General features: G+C 40.9%; 2 protein-coding genes across 3 annotated transcripts; one reads left to right on the top strand and one right to left on the bottom strand.

Annotated features, from left to right (window-relative positions):
• Positions 1 to 1098: 1098 nt before the first annotated feature.
• Positions 1099 to 10737, top strand: slc12a9 (solute carrier family 12 member 9). Its single transcript, XM_068716258.1, has 14 exons — positions 1099 to 1384; positions 3624 to 3855; positions 3988 to 4122; positions 4212 to 4349; positions 4462 to 4764; positions 4886 to 4993; positions 5223 to 5334; positions 5422 to 5579; positions 5660 to 5742; positions 5826 to 5950; positions 6442 to 6634; positions 6726 to 6900; positions 8090 to 8236; positions 8320 to 10737. The coding sequence occupies exons 2-14, from the start codon at positions 3651 to 3653 to the stop codon at positions 9159 to 9161; spliced, it is 2724 nt and encodes a 907-aa protein (XP_068572359.1). The 5' UTR covers positions 1099 to 1384; positions 3624 to 3650; the 3' UTR covers positions 9162 to 10737.
• hsd20b2 (hydroxysteroid (20-beta) dehydrogenase 2) lies at positions 10734 to 17186 on the bottom strand. 2 transcript variants are annotated; one of them, XM_068716260.1, is made up of 12 exons: positions 17008 to 17122; positions 16354 to 16400; positions 15569 to 15638; positions 15391 to 15466; positions 14624 to 14734; positions 13875 to 13942; positions 13684 to 13728; positions 13500 to 13534; positions 13326 to 13407; positions 13119 to 13184; positions 11128 to 11277; positions 10734 to 11038 (listed from the first exon to the last, which is right to left on the bottom strand). In XM_068716260.1, exons 1-12 carry the CDS (start codon positions 17020 to 17022, stop codon positions 10895 to 10897), a joined length of 909 nt encoding a protein of 302 aa, XP_068572361.1. In that variant the 5' UTR covers positions 17023 to 17122; the 3' UTR covers positions 10734 to 10894. The 2 variants fall into 2 exon arrangements, with proteins under 2 accessions (XP_068572361.1, XP_068572360.1); XM_068716259.1 differs by lacking the exon at positions 15569 to 15638 and having other exon boundaries at positions 17008 to 17186.
• Positions 17187 to 20690: the final 3504 nt, after the last annotated feature.

Raw genomic sequence — 20690 nt, 5'->3', positions numbered from 1 at the left:
TCACATAAATTGGATGTGGATAAATGTGGATGTGATTCAAAAATCCCCCCAACGTTCTAGCATCACTACTCATTCAATGCATCTATCTATCTATCTATCTATCTATCTATCTATCTATCTATCTATCTATCTATACATACATATATATATGTATATATATATACATATATATATATATATATACATAATATATATATATATATATATATATATATATATCTTTCTCTCTCTCTCTCTCTCTCTCTCTCTCTCTCTCTCTCTCTCTCTGTGTGTCTGTCTCTCTCTCTCTGTCTGTCTGTCTATATATCTATACCTATCTATCTGTCTATCTACCTATCTATCTACCTACCTGTCTGATTGTCTGTCTATCTATACGTCTATCTGAAGCTGATTGAATAAAGGCGTATTATTCTCTGTATTTCTAAATAAGCAACTGTTTGTGAACGTAACATTTTGGCATTTGCTTTGTGTTATAAGACATGGGCAAAGTACTGGAAACCATTTATTGAGAAGCTTGTGAAATAAGATGAAGGAGATGCTGCATGTCTATAACATCACAATCCCCATATCAATTCCCTTGTTCTTTGTCAGTGCTTGTCTGTTTTTTTCTGGAGCAGAGTGGATACAAAGGCTTATATAGACTATTTCAATTTTTTTTGCTATGATAAAAAAAAAAAAAAATCCAAATATTTTAACGATAACCTCACTTGACATCACAGGTCAGCCCTGCTACACAATGACCCGCCTCCCTCCCTTTCTATTTATGGACGCCATCTCTGTCCCAACAGTGACCCCTGGTTTGTAGAAGAGACATTACAGTCCAGCCGACAGAACAACTTTACACTACCATGGTCATATATGTGTGTGTATGCATTCAAGTTTTTTATAATCTTGGTGGACACAGCAGATTAACAACTGACCACTCACCACCTCATGTAGGCTCCATGTATTGGAAGTTATTAATACGTTATTGGTGATGTCACGTTTGACTGCAAGTAAGGGGCGTGGTGACTTTTAGGCAAGCAGCAGTACCTTTGCTCATACAGTTTGTGGTATTTTCTTTTTTGCCCTCCCCTTTTGGCAGTCACATGGTCGGATTCTGCTCTTCCCGTGACACTTTTGAACAAATAATAGGGGAACGAGGCGTGCCATGGCTGCTGTGTTGTTATTGGGCGGCACATCTTTCACAGCATCCAACTCTCGGGACAGCTCATGTCCTGTCATGTCCACCGTCCTGCTGCGGTTATATTTTGACCGTCCACTGCGCATCTGACCCGAGCTATCTTCTACTAAAAGCTGAGACCAGCAGAGAGGCAGACCTCACTCAGTGGGCCACGGAAACAAGTAGGAAGTGGGTGAAACTGTCCCGTGGAGGTTCATCGAGGTAAGTTAGGCTATCCTCGGTGTTTTGGGGATACTGGACATCAAAGGGTGCGTCTGACCGAACACATCCTGGATGTTGCCGTTTGAATGACACACGCACACACTGCGCGAGCTGAAGCGCTCGCGCAGTGTGTGCGTGTGTCATTCACCGGGTGCGTTGCTTTATGACCGCCCCGGCGCGGCCACTTCCTGGCAGAGAGCCTCAAAACGTAAACAACATTTACCCATCAGTAAGCTGCTAAATGACGTATTATTCAGCCAATGTTTTCACAAAAGACGTAAAGTTTTAATGTTGCAGTTGCTCCACACTCACGTATGTGTATGTGACGGAAACGGGGATTTATTTTGGTGACCGACTTGTTTCTGAAGTCGGGTCCGTGGACCCCGAGAGGGCCTCTTTGGGTGGGTTTAGGCGGTCTGCATGGGCCGTGAGAGATATTAGCTCAGTGCGCCACTGACAGCATCCTGCAGAGTATGGCCGGGGAGGCTAAGCCACTTCCACCATCAAGGAGTATAAGGGAACTAGCAGAGCAGTTGATATGGATCAGTACATGACAGTAAACAGTTCTTATTGTAAACTACTTCCCTGTTTAAACCGCTCACAACTCATCTCCCCATCATGGGGTTGAGAGAATGTTTCATGAGATGTATTTTACTATATTTGTGAATGTTGTGCAACTGTAATACAAACAGCCAAATTACTTTTAATCAGCAAGGACTAGAGATGCCTATAGAGTAGCTCACTGGAAACATGCATGCATTTGTTAAATTGAGCTGCACCTTTATTTACAGGATCGAATGATCTGTCCATTCTCTTGATTAGTCATCGATAAGTCATTGAGCTTCAAATTGCTCATCCGACCAACAGTCTAAAACACATTGGGGGACAAATAAAAGCAGAACATTGTCAAATCGGAGCAGCTGGAACCAGAGAGGTTTTTTTTGGGAATTTTTGCTTTAAAAATTATGATTGTATGATTAAATGACTAACCGATTTAATGGACTAATTGTTTCAGGGCTAAAGGTAAAATACTGTGAACATCTTAGTTAAAAAAGAATCAGTAACTGGGTGTGATCCCTATAATAATTAGGAGATCATGTCCCATCGTGTTGTGGTCATGTGATTCCTGTATGACGTCATAGCTCACAGAGAGCAGTGTTGTTGAGGCGACTCTGTCCACAGCTTCAGTGATGAAAACTACCTCTTTGAGGAAAAAAACATGGGAAAAGTTGAGCGATGCTGGGATCAGAGAGAAAGAAAACAACCACGGTCACCTGAACACAGAGGGGCATGCTCAGGCTGCTCAGATGAGATGTCTGCTCTTCGCTTTTGAGCTGCATGTAAAAACAGACAAGCAGCTGTGAATCAGGTGACTGCAAATACCAACCTGCAGTGTGAGCCACAGCCACTCGCAGAGTATTTGTAATGTTTTGTAGTAAAGGGACGTAAAGAAGGGAAGTGACTGCCTGTGGAAAAAAAGTAACAGAACAGGTACTAACATATGTAGTATCAGCCAGGTGTGGCACCTGAGTGCTGGCGAACAATTGCTTGATTTAAATTAGCATGCTTGTGTTAAGCTGCTAAATCTGAAGGTTTGTCAAACTCCCACTTTATTGTCAGCTGCTCAAAAAGATCACATGATGATCTTCATTTCTAGCCAGTGCTGGCAAGGTTACAAACATCACTGTGTGTTTATGGGTGTGACAAAAATGCTTGTGTGTTTGCAGCTTGTTGCTGCAGAGAACAATACATCAAGTAAACAAAGGCTGTATACACATATAAGTTACATATATAAGTAACGCTGATATGATATGCTGCGTGACTGTTAAATGGTCACACTTTGTCCGTAAAAGATGGGAACTTGTTCAACAAGGACACATAAAAGTGCCTTAAAAGTGGACCGTGTGCATCTGGGGCATGCAGCATCCTTTACCCTGCAGGCCTTCTCACAACATGTCTGTGGGGGGCATCTGCTCATGGGATACATCTGTCTGTGGAGCTGAATGATGGCAAAGCTGACAGAATAAACCAAAGTGACTAAAGAGACCATGATTTCCAACTTCAACCCATTTCCTTTCTAAGCATGCGGAGTGCTATACAGCCAGGCAGACAGTTTTTCTCAAGAGTAGTGAACAACAAGCATGTCAGAATTATTGCCTTCCAGCAGTTGATTCAATACTGTATGTATATATTCTTTTTCTGTTTTGACACCCATCCTCATTCATTCTGTCTTTGACAGACTGATCCCAGGCTCCTCGCACCAACCATGTCGAACGAGCGCACCCCTCTGATCACCTCAGGGGTGTGCGGCCTGGCTGTGACCGCGGCGGCATGCGGCGTGGAGTTGGACACCGCCACTGAATCTGGTCCCGGGACACCGAGCAAAGACCCTCGACAACTGAACACTTTTTTCGGGGTGATGGTGCCGACCATCCTCTCCATGTTCAGCATTGTGCTGTTCCTGAGAACTGGTGAGCGTGTGAAGAGACTAGAAGGCAGTTTTGGGTTGTATACAGTGGGAGTTAGCATGAATCCCATACAACACAACTGAGTCATTGTACTGTACAGTAGTGACTAACACTGACGTGATCTCTCTCTTGCAGGGTTTGTGGTCGGTCACGCGGGGCTGTTACAGGGTCTTCTGATGGTGATTGTGGCCTACACCATTATATCGCTCACAATACTGTCCATCTGTGCCATTTCCACCAACGGTGCTATACAAGGTGGGGGAGCCTACTGTATCCTTAGAGACTAAACTTTTGTCCACCGAGTGTTGCTTGATCTTGCCATTTCAGTTGAAACACCAGCCTTAACAAAATGTGCTTAGACATGATAAGCCGGTCTCTGGGCCCAGAGTTTGGAGGAAGCATTGGTTTGATGTTCTTCCTGGCCAAAGTGTTTGCATGTGGAGAGTACGTTCTGGGTCTTGTGGAGGCGATCCTCGATGTATTCGGTTCAGATCCTGGTAAGTTTTTGGTTCATGTTCTGTTTTTTTGTGAACTAAACTACCTCCACCTACTGCTACACACCCCTTATTTTTCTTGAGGATTCTCAGTTTTGTTCTTGCTCTGCTGTAGAGTCGTCTGTGTCCGAGGGCGTGCGCGTGCTTCCTCAGGGTTACTGGTACACGGTGCTGTACTCCTCAGCGGTCCTCCTGCTGTGTCTGCTTGTGTGTCTGGTGGGCGCCCACATCTACTCCCGCACCGCCTTTGTCATCCTGCTGGTGGTCACTGTATCCTTGCTCTCCATCTTCATCAGCTCTGTGGCGGTCAAACCTCGGGATTTTGTCATCGCCCACAAGGGGGCCGGCAACCAGACCCTCCGCTACAACGCTAGCTACACGGGCTTCAACGCCACCACTCTGAGGAACAACCTGGGCTGTGAGTGTTTGGGGCTTGATGTTGTTGTTAGAGAGAGGATATGAAAGTACATTGACTCTTGTATATTTTTGGGGGCATCTATTCAAGGTCTCGCTATTGTTCCTCATTTTTGTCATTGCAGCTGGTTACTCTTTGGACTACAGCACCAACTCTGTCATGTCTTTTGCCACTGTGTTTGCGGTCATGTTCACCAGTTGCACCGGGATTATGGCTGGAGCCAACATGTCAGGTTAAAGCTTGTTGTCTCACATGTATAATCACATTGGTGGAAGGTAACTGGAGTATTTTTTGCCAGGATGCCATTGCCACTTTTACTTTTTGATTTATGTGCATGTCGTTATGTAGAACATTGTCAAACGAGAGATTTGTCTAAACACACGTAGCAATTCAGTAAATATGCGTTGTGCACACAAACATGCACACCCTGACGTTTGCTCTCGCTCCGCATGTCTCTGAAGGGGAGCTGAAGACTCCGAGTGTTTCCATCCCTAAAGGCACCATCGTGGCTGTCTTTTACACTTTCACGGCCTACATCCTCCTCTTCATCCTGGTCAGCGCCACATGTGACAGGTCTGAAAGGGTTCATAGTGGTGTTGTCTGATATGAATACTTAAAGAGAGATCAATAATATAAAGTAATTGCTTTCTTTTTCTTCAGGACCCTGTTGATTCAGGATTATGGCTTCCTCCAGAGGATAAACATCTGGCCACCGTTTGTCACCGTCGGGATATTCTGCGCTGCCCTTTCAGCTGCAATGTGCGCTATGATCGGAGCGTCCCGTATCCTCCACGCTCTCGCTCTGGATCACCTCTTTGGTACGGCTTGAGGTTTTTGGCTCATCATATCAGTGCCCACTTCACTCATTTTCTAACAGACTGTTGTTTTTCCCTCACAGGTTTGCCATTAGCCCCGGCTACAATCACAACAAGCTCCGGCAATCCGTGGGTGGCGGTGCTGTACACCTGGGGTTTGGCACAGGTGAGTGGAGCTTCTGCGGCATGCAGTCCCATATTTCCAGAATAACGACTGGTGTCCTAAGCTGCTGTGCGTCTGTGTTTCAGTGCGTAGTGTTTGCAGGCCAGCTCAACGCCGTGGCAGGTTTAGTGACTGTTTTCTACTTGCTTGCCTACGCTGCAGTTGACCTGGCCTGTCTGGCTCTTGAGTGGGCGTCGGCACCAAATTTCAGGTAATAAAAGATCAAATCGCTGTTAAAAGAAACATAAGCAATCAGTCGGCATTGTTATCATGTTTTTCATCAGCCTGTAATTGTTATTTTCAGAATAAAATTACAAACAAAAACACCTGCGGTTGAGGTAAAATATTAAATACTGCCCGAGAAGGAAAAGTTTTAGGCTTTCAGTTCTGAAACAGCTGTTACTTATTCATAGTACCATCATTGAGTGTGGCCATGAATTCTGGAAAATAAAGTAAGAACATAAATCTAAAATTGCTCAGTGACACAAGAAAAGCTGAAACTGTGAGCTAGCTTAAAGGTGTCTTCTTTTAGAGAGTACAGGCTCAAACATAAAACAACAATATATATATATTTAAAACCCAATCAGCCTCACTTGGATTTATTACTATCATATAATATACGGTACAATAAAGCCATATTTATTGTCTTCTGTTTTTAATGTGACCGGCGGCCTCTATTTTTTGTCTCTGTGTGTTTAACAGGCCGACCTTCCAGCTCTTCTCCTGGCACACCTGCCTGCTGGGCATCCTGAGCTGTTTAGTGATGATGTTCGTCATTAACCCCGTGTACTCCTCAGGCAGTATCGTCCTCCTGTTACTGCTGCTGCTTTTCCTCCACTACAGATCGCCCACCAGCAGCTGGGGCTACATCAGCCAGGCTCTCATTTTCCATCAGGTATCTGGACTCATGCAGAGACAAACACACACACACACATGAACAGACAGCGCCACAGCGTGTCAACAATGCCGTCTTCTTTTTGTTTTAGGTCCGTAAGTACCTGTTGATGCTGGATGTGAGGAAGGACCACGTGAAGTTCTGGAGGCCGCAGATGTTGTTAATGGTGGCCAACCCTCGCTCGTCCTGTCAGCTCATCCTGTTTGTCAACCAGCTGAAGAAGGGAGGCCTCTATGTTTTGGGCCACGTGCAGCTGGGAGATCTGGGTAATTCTCTGTGGATGGTCTGTGATTGGCCATCCACAACAGTATTAAATTAATCTTATCTGTGTGTCATTTTAGAAGCCAAATGAAACTCACCTTTTGGCCTTTTCATGTGTCTGGAAGCCTTTCACTGATATATTCAATCAACATGGCATCATGTGATTAGTCTTATCATTCTATCTGCGAGCACATGAACAAGCAGGAAATGTTAGAGTAGGTCGCATATTACTGAGGTTGTGTATCAGATCTGATTGACTTCCCTGAAGTCACAGGCACCATCATGGAAGACTACCTCGTGGGCTTTCACTTTCCATCTGCTGCTTCTCTTGCATTATTAATAAGATAATAAGTTTCCTCTGTTTCATTGTTGCATCAGACCTGAGAGTTTACACCAGACATCCTTTAATTCAGCCAAATGTATAGCTCCTTGTTTGTTTTGCTATATAGGTAAATATCCTTTTCAAATTGTAAGAAATTCTATTATGTGATGCAACCCAAGGATTCAGAAAACAAGGCGCTGACAGGTTCTTTCATTCATTCACTGACGCACAGTTGCAATCAGATAAGTTAACGCCAGTGTTGGAAAGTAACTAAGTCTATTAACGCAAGCACTGTAGTTTAAATTTGAGGTACTTGTACTTTACTTGAGTATTTTCCTTTTTTTAGTGGAAAGTATTATATGTTTTATGTACTTAGTAGTGATCCAATGCTAAAAATATTAAATTGTATCTTTTTAGTGTTGGATCGTTTACAAAGAAGTCAAATTGACCAATAATTTGTTGAAACTTCAGTTAAGAATAGTCAACCGTTGGAACCACTGGACCAGATTTGTATTAGTTTGTATATAAAATCCATCTCAACCAGCTACTGATTTACCACTATTGACAGTATAATAATGTGATAATAATAATATATCAGGTCCAGGAGACATTTTACTGCAGCTCAAGTACATTTAGCTGCACTAAAGCTGATAAACTTAACTTATGTACTTGTACTTTTTGGTTTTAAATGCAGGACTTGTATTTGTTTTGGAGTATTTTTACATTGTGATACTTTTACCTTTTTACTTAAGTAAAGGACCTGAGAACTTCATCCACTAATGTATCTATAAATCGAAGCCCTGTGTTGTATTACTGTTTGTACTCTTCAAATCTATGTATGAAATACATTTCCTACTACTCCTGTGTTCTAGACTCTCTGCCATCAGACCCGGTTCAGCAGCAGTACAACTTCTGGCTGAGCTTAGTTGATAAACTCGATGTGAAGGCCTTTGTAGACCTGACGCTGTCCCCCTCCGTCAGACAGGGAACGCAGCATCTGCTGCGCATCACAGGCCTCGGTAAGCTCTCTCATCCCTGCCATGCCCGCATTCAGCACAGATTATGATGTTTCTTTATCCGTACTTCTGTTTCTCTCTACAAGGTGGCATGAAGCCCAACACACTGATTCTTGGTTTCTACGACAGCTGCACTCCCGAGGACTTCTTCCTACAAGATTCCGCGTTCTGTGACTCTTCGATAGGGCAAGGGAGTGAGGGCGAATATAATTTTGGGGTCGACTTGCCTTCATTGCAGGCCCATTTCCCACCGGTCCGACATGTTGAGAGCCCACGCTGGCTGTCGCCAGAGGAGTACGTGGGCATCATTTCCGACGCCATTAAAATGAACAAGAACGTGTGCCTCGCCCGCTATTTCTTCCAGTTGGAGGGAGAGGGTAAAGACAGCAAGGTGGACGGGTCGGAGCGGACAATAGATGTGTGGCCCCTCAACCTGCTCCAGCCGGACAGCCGGGATTACGAGGACGTGTGCAGCCTGTTCCTGCTGCAGATGGCCTGCGTGCTCAACATGTCCAACAAGTGGCGCCATGCAAGAATGAGAATCTTCCTGAACGTGGAGACGGAGTCCAGCGACCAGGGCTGGGTGGTGAACGAGGAGACGTTCCGAGAGCTGCTGAGGAAGCTGAGGATCAGGGCGTCGATAAAGATCGTGCCCTGGGACTCTGTGGTGCAGCACCATGTTCAGCCAAACGGGGAGCCCCCTGCAGAGCCCACGCGAGCTCTGTCCGAGGAGTTCCTGTCCGCAGTAAACTGCATGTTGATGGAGCACAGCTCTCAAGCCGCTGTTCGCTTCCTGTATTTACCTCGACCCACCACTCAGCGCAGCCAGTCACAGCAGTACTTGGCTCAGGTGGAAGCAGTGACCAATAGTTTGGGGCCAACGCTCCTGATTCACGGGGTCACCCCAGTCACATACACTGATCTGTGAGCATGCGCGCCCGTTTCGTTCACTAGTATTGTAGATGCAGCAAAGTCTTATCTGCGTGAGTTTAAACTGTGGTTACAAGTATATTTAACACATAAGTCATACTATGTAGCACCAGTTACAATATGTTCAACTAGTGAAGCTTTTTTGTTGTTTTACTCAAGCTTACAAAAGGACCACAGCCCCTGATCACACAGTGCATTTTTAGAATAAGCCACTTGAGGTTTTTAAATAGGTTATTTTCCTATTTACATATACTTGAATGGGCTTGGAGATTGAGCCAATAAATGTGGGAATACTAACTTTTGTGGGTGTGGTTTATGTTGATACTTCCTCTTGTTTGGATCAGCTTTAAATCTGTCTTTTCACATGAGGCGGAAATAAGAAATCTGTCAAAGACTCAGAAAACAACAACACAATTTGTTTGGAGCAATACGGGTTGTCTACGACATTTAATATAGAAATTTATATACATAATTTCAGGGATGAAATTATGAATTTGTGATAGCAATTGACCAAGGTAAACGTTTCTAAATGGTATTGTGTTAATGCATAACCTACATTCTCAGATTTCTGCTGGACCAAGTCATCCAAAGACTTTTTTTGTTTGTCTGAGCTGAATTGAGGTCTGATTTTTGTTTCACATGTAGTTCTGCAAACGTGTCTTCTTTCGCTATTTAACTGTGCATCTCTAGTCTTCCCAAAGGGAACCGTTTTATACATGTGACCTCAGAATGATGAACAGCATTTGTTGCTGTTGTATATGTTCACTTGAAAACTACACTTGGATTTTGTGCTTCATGATGCAGTCTGTCAAAGTACATCAGAAATGGTTACATTGATAGTTACTCTTCAGAGCCATTCTAATCCAGTCTCAGTTAGAACTACGACCAATGACAAATCAGACCGATGATCAGATCGAGGCTGAAACCAGAGCAAGTAGTCACAATTTTACACAATTAATTTAAGCTATTTACAATACAAAATACAGAATACATTTTACCGTTTCTTGTCACATCTGCTATTATAGTGATGCAGCACTCACGTGGACCTTTTAACATCCATGAAAGGTCCATTTAACAATTAGGAAGTTGCTCAAAAGACCATTTTGCATGACCTTTTGGTGTGCTTCATCTTTAGTTGTGCTTAACAGTCAATGAAAAAGCTGTAAGATCTGACTCTTGTATACTAAATGTCATTACTGTAGATGTACATATTAAACTGCTGTTTGTCTTAGGTGTAAGTATATGCCAAATGTGATGTGTATTAGTATCAACTGTAATATTGTAAAATCATCACAGAAAATATGTATTTAAAACATTGCTTAAATGCAATACAAACAGATTGTGTGTGTGTGTGTGTGTGTGTGTGTGTGTGTGTGTGTGTGTGTGTGTGTGTGTGTGTGTGTGTGTGTGTGTGTGTGTGTGTGTGTGTGTGTGTGTGTGTGTGTGTGTGTATTTCTGTGTAATAGTATATATATATATATTAATATAAATAATTACTCTGCAGATTAGCTCCATAGATAAATCAAAACTTCATGCAACTGAGAATAAATAAATGGGCAAAATATAACAATTTACATTTTTAGTGTAGTTTATTTACTATAGTATAGCCATGCTATGATACGACACACATTTTGAGAAATCTGTGCAGTGGACCTTTGGTGAAGCCTATTTCCATCTGTAAGAGTTAACATTTATGTCAGCAAGAACTTCTGTGCAGACGCAGGCACATGACTACTCCTCCTTTTGACCAAGCCTCTCCTTCAGCTTGCACACGTTTGCATCCTGTTGGCTGGCTGTTGCGACGTTTCGCAGCTTTCTCACGAGGAACGGTGACATGCGTAACCAGTCCGGCAGGAGTATTGTGAGAGCCGTGTTCTGCAGGATGATGGGAAAGAGAAGGAGAGGGGTTAAGATATCGCTACAGCTGACGGTTCGTGAGTGATTCGGTCTCTCGTCCTTCTGACCTGGAGCGCGTGGGACAGACAGCCGCTAGTGTAGCTGGAGTGACCCACAGTGTTCAAGGCCTCGCGGGCGAACCCGGAAGCGCTCCTCACAAAGAAGTTGACCGCCATTTGTTTCGTCATGTTGGTGGACACCATGAAGGGGGCCACGCACTAGGGACAAATGTACTGTGGTTGGACAGGTTGAACTTCCCTTTACATTCATACACATTAATGACTTTTAAAGGCAATTTTCCGTTTGAGCACTGAGACTGAAAAACAATGAGTCCAGTGCTGAAGTCTCCAAAGCACGGTGTGTTGGATGCAACTTCCTATGCAGTAAATAAAAAATAAAAAAGAGGAAGATAACCTGTGTCAGTGAGAACCATAGACTAGGTGAGAGCATTAGGAGGCAACGGTTGATTTTATGAGCTGAATGTTTGTTCAACCGAATAAAACACTCTGACAGACAATTCAAAGCCACCTGCATCAGGAGAAAAAGTTTAGTTTTAGTGGAATTAGAAATTAATACACTTCAGGTTGAATGCATGCCATAAAAAATCCTCAGTTGCAGCTGTTATTTCTCATCATTATAAAATGAAACGTCAGTGGATAATGGTTTTAAAATGGTGTTTTAGTTGTGCTTGTCATGGAAGTAGCTACAGCTCGCATTGTCAAGGACCTAACTCCAATGTCCCAAGGGCTGTTCCTATGTCAAACCATCGAGTGTTTGAGGGCTCTCTTGCAGACATTTTGGGCCCTTTATTGACACCTACCGTAAGTCTGCATTTCTGAAGACTTTGCCCAATGGAATTACCCACAATTCATAGCAATGTGACGTTAAACACGGGGTTACCAGCCGAAGCATGAAGACGTAAATAAAGGTAAACAAAGAGGACGACACTTGGGTGTTCAGCCTGGCAAATTACATTTACTCAGAAACATAAAAACACATGAAATCGAAGGAATGGAAGCAGAGATTATATTGATTATATTTATAGATTTAGATTTATTCATCAAACCTTTTAATTTTGTCAATGAAGCTGTAAATAGATTATTTGAAATTACCTCTCATTTTGTGAGGAAAAAACGTTGAAGACGTTCAAATCAGGGAGTAAAAAAATCAAATAATTGTAAATAATGTTTTTTACGGTAACGGTATATGCTGCAGTAAAGTACTGTCCCATTCTTATTCACACCATTTAAAGCCCTTACAGTCTCTCACACTCAACCATCCACCAGGTGACTTCAGTAAGTCCCTAAGGGTTCAGGGTTTGAAATGGAATTCTTCGGTGCCCACCAGCTGCGGGATATTGTTATTAACCAAACATCTGGTTAAAAAAAAGTAATTAACCAGATTTCACGTGCAGTGGTTCACTAGGGAAAAAGTTGGCTAACTGTCAGAAATGACTGTGTATGTTATTCGGAGAGAGTGTCGTTACCTGGTCAAGAACAGGCTTTCAGTATCTCAAGCATCTTCCTGAGAGGATTACCAAACATGGAAGCAGCAGGACAACGCAGTAAAATTGGGCTTCCTCGGCAGAGCAGGGGAATTGAGCAGCACAACAGCAAACTAATGAGAACAGGTAAGTGCCCAGTGGGACTATCACCTGTGTTAAAGTGTATGGGAAATGTCATATAGCGCTTTATGTCAAATTGTGTAGCCAATTGTTTGGTTTCCCACCATTTATTTCCCACCTAATAATACCACTGACCGGGCAAAAAGTAGGCCACTTTTACTGAGTCTCTTACTGTAAAATATCCTTAAAAGCAGCAACACAGAAACAAGCCAGTGTAATGATATAATTATTTCCAATTATTTTCAAGTGTAAACTCCTCTCAATTCTAGTTGAGTGTTTCGTCTGCATTGCTCTTGCTTAATTCTTTGTTTTTGTAACATGTTGAAATAATATCTTGTTTAAAGTAAATAAAACTTTAAGGGCTAAATGATAATTTTCGTATACATTTCCTCCAGCTTTAGTACATTTGAATGACCTTAGTACTCCATACTTTACCTGAACAATAATTCCCTTTGACTTGTACTCTGCATGCAGACACTGAGAGAAATATGTGACAAAAATCTGAAATAAAGAAGAAAGTCACAAAACAAGCAGAAGAGGGGGTGTCATGAAGTTGTGCATTATCAGCGAATATGTAAGTGAGTTTGTGTGTTTGGATCAATGTGTACATGTAAATAACATAATGTCTGGATGAGAAAGTACCTTAGTGGCACAATAAAGGGACAACAAAGGCTGTGGACGGACGCCCACTTCAGAGGAGATATTGATAATCAGCCCTGTCCCTCTGGGAAGGAGAGCAAAGACAAACGTCCATAAATTCATAATATTCTCTTTACTTCAGATCAACCGGTAACTTCTGGACGTTTGTGACATTACCTTTCAACCATGCCTGGAAGAACCAGTCTGGTCATCTGAGTGAAGACAATATAAATCATCACCATATTTTTTGTATGCAGCAGTAGCTATTTACAAAAAAAAATAAAACTTAGTTCAGATATAGTAGAAAAGGTGACTTCCTAAACACACAGCCATACAGTAAATACTCACATAGATATCTTACCTGAGGGACTGAAAGCATGTTGCAGTTGATAATCTGAGTGATTTTCTGGTCAGAATAAACACACAAGAGAAACTATGAGTTAGAAATATTAGAGACAAACATGACCCAGAGTCAGAAAAAATAAATCATCTGTTGTATTGCCTTCAGAAAATTATATTTAGGGTGCAAATTCAGATTCAGACAAATGTTACCTGTTCAGCATCTGGTATTTCCAAGAAATAGGCAAAATGATCAGAGTAGGTCATTCCTACATTGTTCACTGTGAGGGTTGCAAAGACACAAACAACCTTTGTTAATGTTGTCTTATGTCAACTGATTAAACTGAGCACGTTTGATGTTTTTTCTGGCTGCCGGGAGTTGAAAAATGTTCATCTTTTGGGGGTCACTGTCACAATCACAGTGTAGGAGGGGCGGGACAAATACCACAAAAGTAGCCTACTCCTTGAACCGGGTGCCGTCCAACTTCAGCTCTTCAACCAAACAATTTCCAAATTTGTAAACAAAATCACAAGCTAATTTACATGCAGTAATACATACTATTTCATTTTAGATATAATATATAACTATTACTGTTACTATTTACACGAGGTAAAAGCATTTTGGTATAAAAAATGTAGCCAAGCTACCTGTATCATTCATTCATGTCCGGCTTTTGTAGCAAACCAAACTAAAAAAATTCAGCAAGTTATGAGTATTTTAATAGTGAATAGACTTCCTGCCTCCCTGGATATGCATGTATTAGGACAGTAGTTTTCCTTGAATTCCTTGGATTAGGAGACGGGGCTTCCCCGGACCAATATGACTTATTGCTCCAGTAAACACCAGCTTTTTCAATGTCAACTTTTCTAGAGTAAATTGCTTGCAATATTTCTCAGTTTCTAAAGCATCTGAATGACTTCCTAGTACTTTACTTGTGCTCTGTAATTGGTTGTCCTATTACCCAGAATCCCAATCTCCAGTCCCTGTAGTTGTTCAGCTATAGCAGGGTAGATACTTTGGCTGTCTGTGAAGTCCACTTGGATGGTGCGGGTCTTTCGTCTGTACTGATCCTCTGTTGCACATGGAAAGACAAATGTGTTTACTGTAATGGAAAAACCATTATGAACTGTATATAGAAGCGGACATTGACACTGAGACGTCGCCCATTGGTTTGTGGACAACTTTCTTCAGTTTTTAAGCCTTTATTTTTGGCAGTCACTATCTTGTTTTTTGCAACCAGAAGTAACACTAGAGAGTCACTTGAATAATACATTTTAGGCAACCAAAAATGTTACAATTAACTTTAAGTAGATAAAGTTGTAAGACAAAACCACGGATAACTTCCGGACCGGACAACGCATCGTTAACAACCTGTCAATCACAAGGTAGCCACGCCGTAAAGCCTGCCCTGTTTATGGTCTATTTCACTTAATGGGACCATACTTTACTAAATGAACATCATGCTGTATTGACAAAGACTTGAAACTAGCGATTGAGACCATAACCTCATGTTTACCATGTTTACTGAGTTAATCAGTGAGAAGTAAGATCATTTTCATAGACCTCTATACAATCTGACTTATTTTTGCAACCAGAAGAATTGCTCCCTGATGACCATTAGAAAGAAGGCAAGTTTAAGGCACGTCATTGGCTTCACTTTTCACAACCGGAGGTTGCCGCCTGTGGAAAACAGCAGTAGAACAGCAGTTTAATTTTCTCTTCACTCACCTATTTCTTTGGCAATCACTTGAAGCTTATCATCAGATCTGCTTACCAAAACAACATCCAGGCCTCTTTGTGCCAGCTAGGAGGAGACATACAGGACAGACAAGTTTTAACCAACAACAACACTCTGCATTGGTGACGCCTCAAACCCTCAATCCAAAACAATTTAACAAATACCAACCAACTGTCTGGCTCCTACGTAGAAATTTGAATCCCAATATGGAGAGAAATTGTTGTAGTAGGAAGTAGGGCTGCAACAACGAATCAATAAAATAGATTAAAATAGATTATTAAAAGCGTTGGCAACAAATTTCATTATCGATTCGTTGTGTCGCGCGATTATTACGCCACTCAATAAGTCGCGGAGATGTTTGAGTATTAAAAAAAAAAAGTTGAGTTGAGCACAGAGCAGAGCGGAGGTAGAGAAAAGACCATCGGAGAGACCCGTAACGTTGTTCTGAAACACACAGCGGAGGCAGAGAAATCAGTACGACCTAAGTCATCCAAGGTGTGGGAAAATTTCACACTAAATAAATCGAAAAAGTGTGTTAATTGCAAGATATGCAAAAGCGACACGGCACGGGAGCACCACGGTGATGATTCAGCACCTAAAACGTAAACATGTTGGAGTCCTTGATGAGGAGGAAGGGAGTTCAACAGCAGGATAAGTCGCTACGGAATCCTACTGTTGTTCCGTTTTGAAGTGAGGAACGTAACGTCCCTCCAGTAGCTCTCCTGGTGCTGCTGTTTACTCGTTATCCAGCTTGACAAGCATGACAAGTTAGCGTTAGCTCGTTAATAACAGTAGTAAAGCAGGGGTGGTATAGTTTGCAAGACTAAAGACACGTTTTTATTCACTCGCCTTTTCCCCGCCGATTCATCGATTAATCGAAAAAAGAATCGACAGATTAATCGATTATTAAAATAATCGTTAGTTGCAGCCCTAGTAGGAAGTTGGAGACTCACCTCATGGGCATACGCTTTGCCAATGCCAGATGTGGCACCAGTGACAACTGCACAAATGACAAAGCACACACATGTTAGAGGAATACATTTTACACTCATTTTAGATTTATTAAAACCTTTGCCCATTTGCTTATTATTTGAAATATTTTTTTCCCCTAAAGAAGACAAATTTAATGATTAAAGGTTAAGTTTAATCAACGACTCAGCAATGTTGAATGCAACGTGAGAATATTATTGTAACCATTTTCCCCCAAAATAACCTTTGATTTTGATTTTTTCCCCCCAGACCAGACAAGCAGGGACTGTAGATCATCATTGAACCACATTAGAGCATTTGGGTTGTAAATATCTTCCTGTTTCTTTTACCAATGACTGCCTTCTTCTATTCTTATATAACTGTTGGTGGGATCTTTGTCTGTTTCTGCTCTTTCGATTGTCAGTCTGGTTGAACCATTGTACAGCATTTTGTTCTTTCCTTCATAGAAAAATAACATCTATTTGTAAAGAAGTCTTTCTGCAACCTAAAAGCATGAAAGACAATTAAAACATGTAGAGTAGTCCTCTCTCAGCTATCTGACTGTAACAACTCAAGCTTTTGTTCAACCACAAAAGCAACTTGTAAGAGATCACATTGTAGATTTTCTTTGACGTTACCTGCCCATTGCCCATATGTCTTTAAATCCACATGCCAAAGCTCCGACAAAACAAACTGTCTGAATCCACACCAACATCTCCAGGCCAGTCTCAGCAGGTGGAAAACAACAGTAAATCCCCCAATGATGGCCAGCACGTCAATAAATGACATTTTTGCAGCAGAGCTCTCGACTGAACAGGATTCCCTTCATAGACTATGTTAAATATATATTAGAGGAAGTGAAAACTTTGTTTACGTACTCCTCCCACACTACTCCACCCATCCCTGTGTGGTGCTGCTGTCAGAGACTGGGAGCTTGGCAGACAACAAATAGGCCGAGCCCTGGAGCACCACAGTGCACCTAAAACTTTCAAACTCCCTGCAGACTGAACTAAAGGAACTGTTTTATTTATTTTAAATTGCCATTCAAAGATGCAAGATCCTTTTCTGTCCCAAAACTGTTGCAGAAATAGCCAACTCAACTGCTCACAGTGTTGCAACTGTAGGCTACTTTTATGTAGTTTTCAGGCCTTTACGTCTGTGTTACCTAGTGTTTGAGTACTGAAATACTTGTGGATGATCATGCTTTTCTGTTTGCAGGCTATTTCACAATAAGAATATGTTAAGTTAAATAAAACATCAAATTACAGTTAAATGCAAGTTTGGATGATACAAGAAAAATAAGAAAATGAACTGCTAAAGGCTGCTCACGATAAAGAAAATATAGAGAGAGAATACTCTGTAAAAAGTATTCCTGTAGTACAAATGCATTAGCATGAAAATATACTTAATGGCCCATTTCATACAATATATTTATGGTATAGACATATATCATTGGATTATAATTATTGATGCATTAATATGTTCACCACTTTAATGTTGTAGCTGGTAAAGGTAGAGCTAATTTTTACTACTTGATATATTTAATAATTAAGCTACTACCTCATAATAAGTTCTGGTTTATTAGTTGATGTATATTTTGTACTAACAATCTGAATCTGCAAAGTAGCCTAACTAACTAATATTGTCAAAAAATTGAGTGAAGTTAAAAGTACAATATTTCACTCTGAGATGTAATAGACTAGAAGTATGAAGTTGGAAATATGAGGGAAAAAAATGGAAATATGCAAGTACAATAGAAGTACTTAAAAATTGTACTTAAGTACATTACATGAGTAGCCTAATTGTCCATTCCACCATTGCTGAAAGAAGAGCACAAATTGTTCACAAGATCTAGCCTCTTAATATTGCTTTCAAAGTGATGCATTTAACTTAAAAATGTAAAAATAATTGGTTGGAAACAACTGCTCTGTGTCTGTCTGTGTCTCAGCTCGGTGACACCGATATAGCACCATGCAGCAGAGAGATGGACAGAGGGAAACACATACACACAAACGCACATAAAACACACAGAGATGTAACAACCGGTTCTCAAACATCAACATCACTAAATCCTACACTTTCCATAATGCAGCCTGATAGTGTACTTTGTTAAACTCGTCCTGCCTGATAAATTTCCACATCTTCCAAAACGTACTTAATTCTCCCACACAGAAGCAGTAACACAGACAGAAAAATTGCAGTATACAGTAATCTCCAAACCCAAGTTAATAATACCCTGATGACATCACTATGACATCATCAAGATTATTAAACAGCTGCTTATTATCAAAAAAGATAAACCTTTTACTGTATTTCTCTGCTAATCTATTCAGTCATGGTGGTTCATTGTAGCTGGAAGCTTAATTAGTCCTGCCAGAGAAGTTAATAATTTACCTTGAAGTTAAAGCATATTTTTAAGGTCTTGGAGGCCTTTTATTTCCACATTTTTGACCTCTGCACATATTAATAGAATAAGAGACATAAGACATTCGCCACGCCTCTGATTTGACCAGCGAATGTATGTGTACACCCAATAAACCTGGAGTTAGTAATTGTGCAGTTGTAGTATATATTATATGAGTAAAAAGGGTGTTTTGTGACCTAATATTCCTTGTTCCTAACAGACAATTGTGATCTTAATGTGTAAATTCACATAGCATTTAGACTTATAATGTCATGTCAAGGATGGGTAAAGCGGGTAGTGGGATAGTGTCGAAAGATGGTCTCAAGTTACACAATATGTTACACAATATCTCTCACATATTTTAAAGGGGAGAGGCAGAGGGGGATTGTTCCCGTGACTGTGACCAACAAGGCAAGTCTAAAATCTAGTTTTAATGTCTTTATTATTTAAGGTAAAATTGTGCTCACAAGTATTCTACTGAATGTGTGACTCATCAAATTACCACAAAGTAATTATCTTTTTTTCAAGGCTCTGGGGGCTACTAATGGGTTAATCCAGTCCTGAGAGCTGTATCAAGTGTTTTTCTGCTGCAACTATATGGGAAGGAAAATATAACTCCTGTAACTGTCCAGAGGTTAAATGTTTAGATGTGCAATATAAATACATTTATTGTTTCCCCTCCTTTCACAGCCACCTGCAAATGCAAGCTTAGAATAAATGAGTGTGTGGACTCAAAAAGCCGTAAAAACTGACAAAAATGTCTTTCAACATCTTAACATCAAAGAGATTGGGATGCTTTAACAGATGACTATATGCAGTGAATTAGCCGTCTATCTCTGTTTTATTCAGGTATCAGATGAACCAACAGAGGGTGCTGCCGCTCTCTAACCGGCCACAGCTGGACCAGGATTTGACAGAGATACAGTGACGTACAATGAGATACCTGCTCAGTTAAGTTAATGTGCAAATGTAATTCTGCAAATTAGTGTTTGTGTGACATTTCCCTTTATCTGTAATTCAGTGTCAAAAACAAACAAACTGGAACATACTAGTCTACTGGTGACCATAAACTCAACAACATACAATATGAGTTAAATTAACCAGTAAGTTGAGGAATCGCAACATTAGGGGAAAACCCTCTGAATGTGTGATTCTCCGGATGTGAAGTCTGAGTTGAATTGTTTCTGTTTATTAACTTATGACATTCTACTGTATGATAGTATTGCTGTTATTTCTCTAGTGCCTGTTAATAAGATGTATTATACTGTTCTGGGTAATTATTTAATAAAAACAAATATATATATATTGTAAACCTCAAAACTATTAAATTGTATAGAGTAGATTTTCAATTAGTTGAGTAATTGAATGTATAATCAATCTTTTAAAACTTTTGGAAACTGATACTTTTATTTGATTGTTTCCTAAATGTTTTGGCTTATTCTTCATGCTTTCATCTTTATAGATTTTTATAGATATTGTGGAGGAAAAACATCCTGAATATCCTGCATACATGTGCACTGCAGTGAGCATCCACAGATCTGCAGGGACCAATTCCAGTTATTCAATAATAATAATAATAATAATACCTATTTTTATAGCGCTTATCAAAGTTCTCAAAGACTCTTAATATACTGTAGGATAAAATAAGGAAACACGCAGTAAAATATTTAATACAGATGGGGGGGGAAATGATGATAATATAACAGAATAGAATAAAGATGGATTAGGACTTAAAAATGTGGTGGGTGGGTTTTGAATGATGACAATGTGGGCGCATTTTTGATGTGGTTTGGTAATGAGTTCCACAGAGAGGAGGCGACGACTTAAAAAGCCCTGTCACCCGAGGTTTGGCACTTGGTCCCAGAGACCTGCAGGAGGTTGGCATCAGCAGATCTGAGGCATTGGGAGGGGGCGTGC

The sequence above is a fragment of the Cebidichthys violaceus genome, unplaced genomic scaffold (assembly GCF_023349555.1).
Source record: "Cebidichthys violaceus isolate CVI_PGR_0920_01 unplaced genomic scaffold, fCebVio1.0.p SCAF_20, whole genome shotgun sequence".
Classification (NCBI taxonomy): Eukaryota; Metazoa; Chordata; class Actinopteri; order Perciformes; family Stichaeidae; genus Cebidichthys; species Cebidichthys violaceus.
The sequence above is the reverse complement of the archived record's forward strand: the minus strand, read 5'-3'. Positions and strand labels throughout refer to the sequence as shown.

Bases quoted from the DNA above. Each gene is read 5' to 3' on its own strand.
- slc12a9 (XM_068716258.1), top strand. From the start codon at position 3,651: ATGTCGAACGAGCGCACCCCTCTGATCACCTCAGGGGTGTGCGGCCTG. The intron at 4,765-4,885 runs GTGAGTGTTTGG...TTGTCATTGCAG, and splicing joins TCTGAGGAACAACCTGGGCT to CTGGTTACTCTTTGGACTAC. The intron at 6,901-8,089 runs GTAATTCTCTGT...CCTGTGTTCTAG, and splicing joins CGTGCAGCTGGGAGATCTGG to ACTCTCTGCCATCAGACCCG.
- hsd20b2 (XM_068716259.1), bottom strand. From the start codon at position 17,158: ATGTCATTTATTGACGTGCTGGCCATCATTGGGGGATTTACTGTTGTT. The intron at 16,401-17,007 runs GTAACGTCAAAG...TCATTTGTGCAG, and splicing joins GACATATGGGCAATGGGCAG to TTGTCACTGGTGCCACATCT. The intron at 14,735-15,390 runs GTGAGTGAAGAG...CATGTGCAACAG, and splicing joins AGTGATTGCCAAAGAAATAG to AGGATCAGTACAGACGAAAG.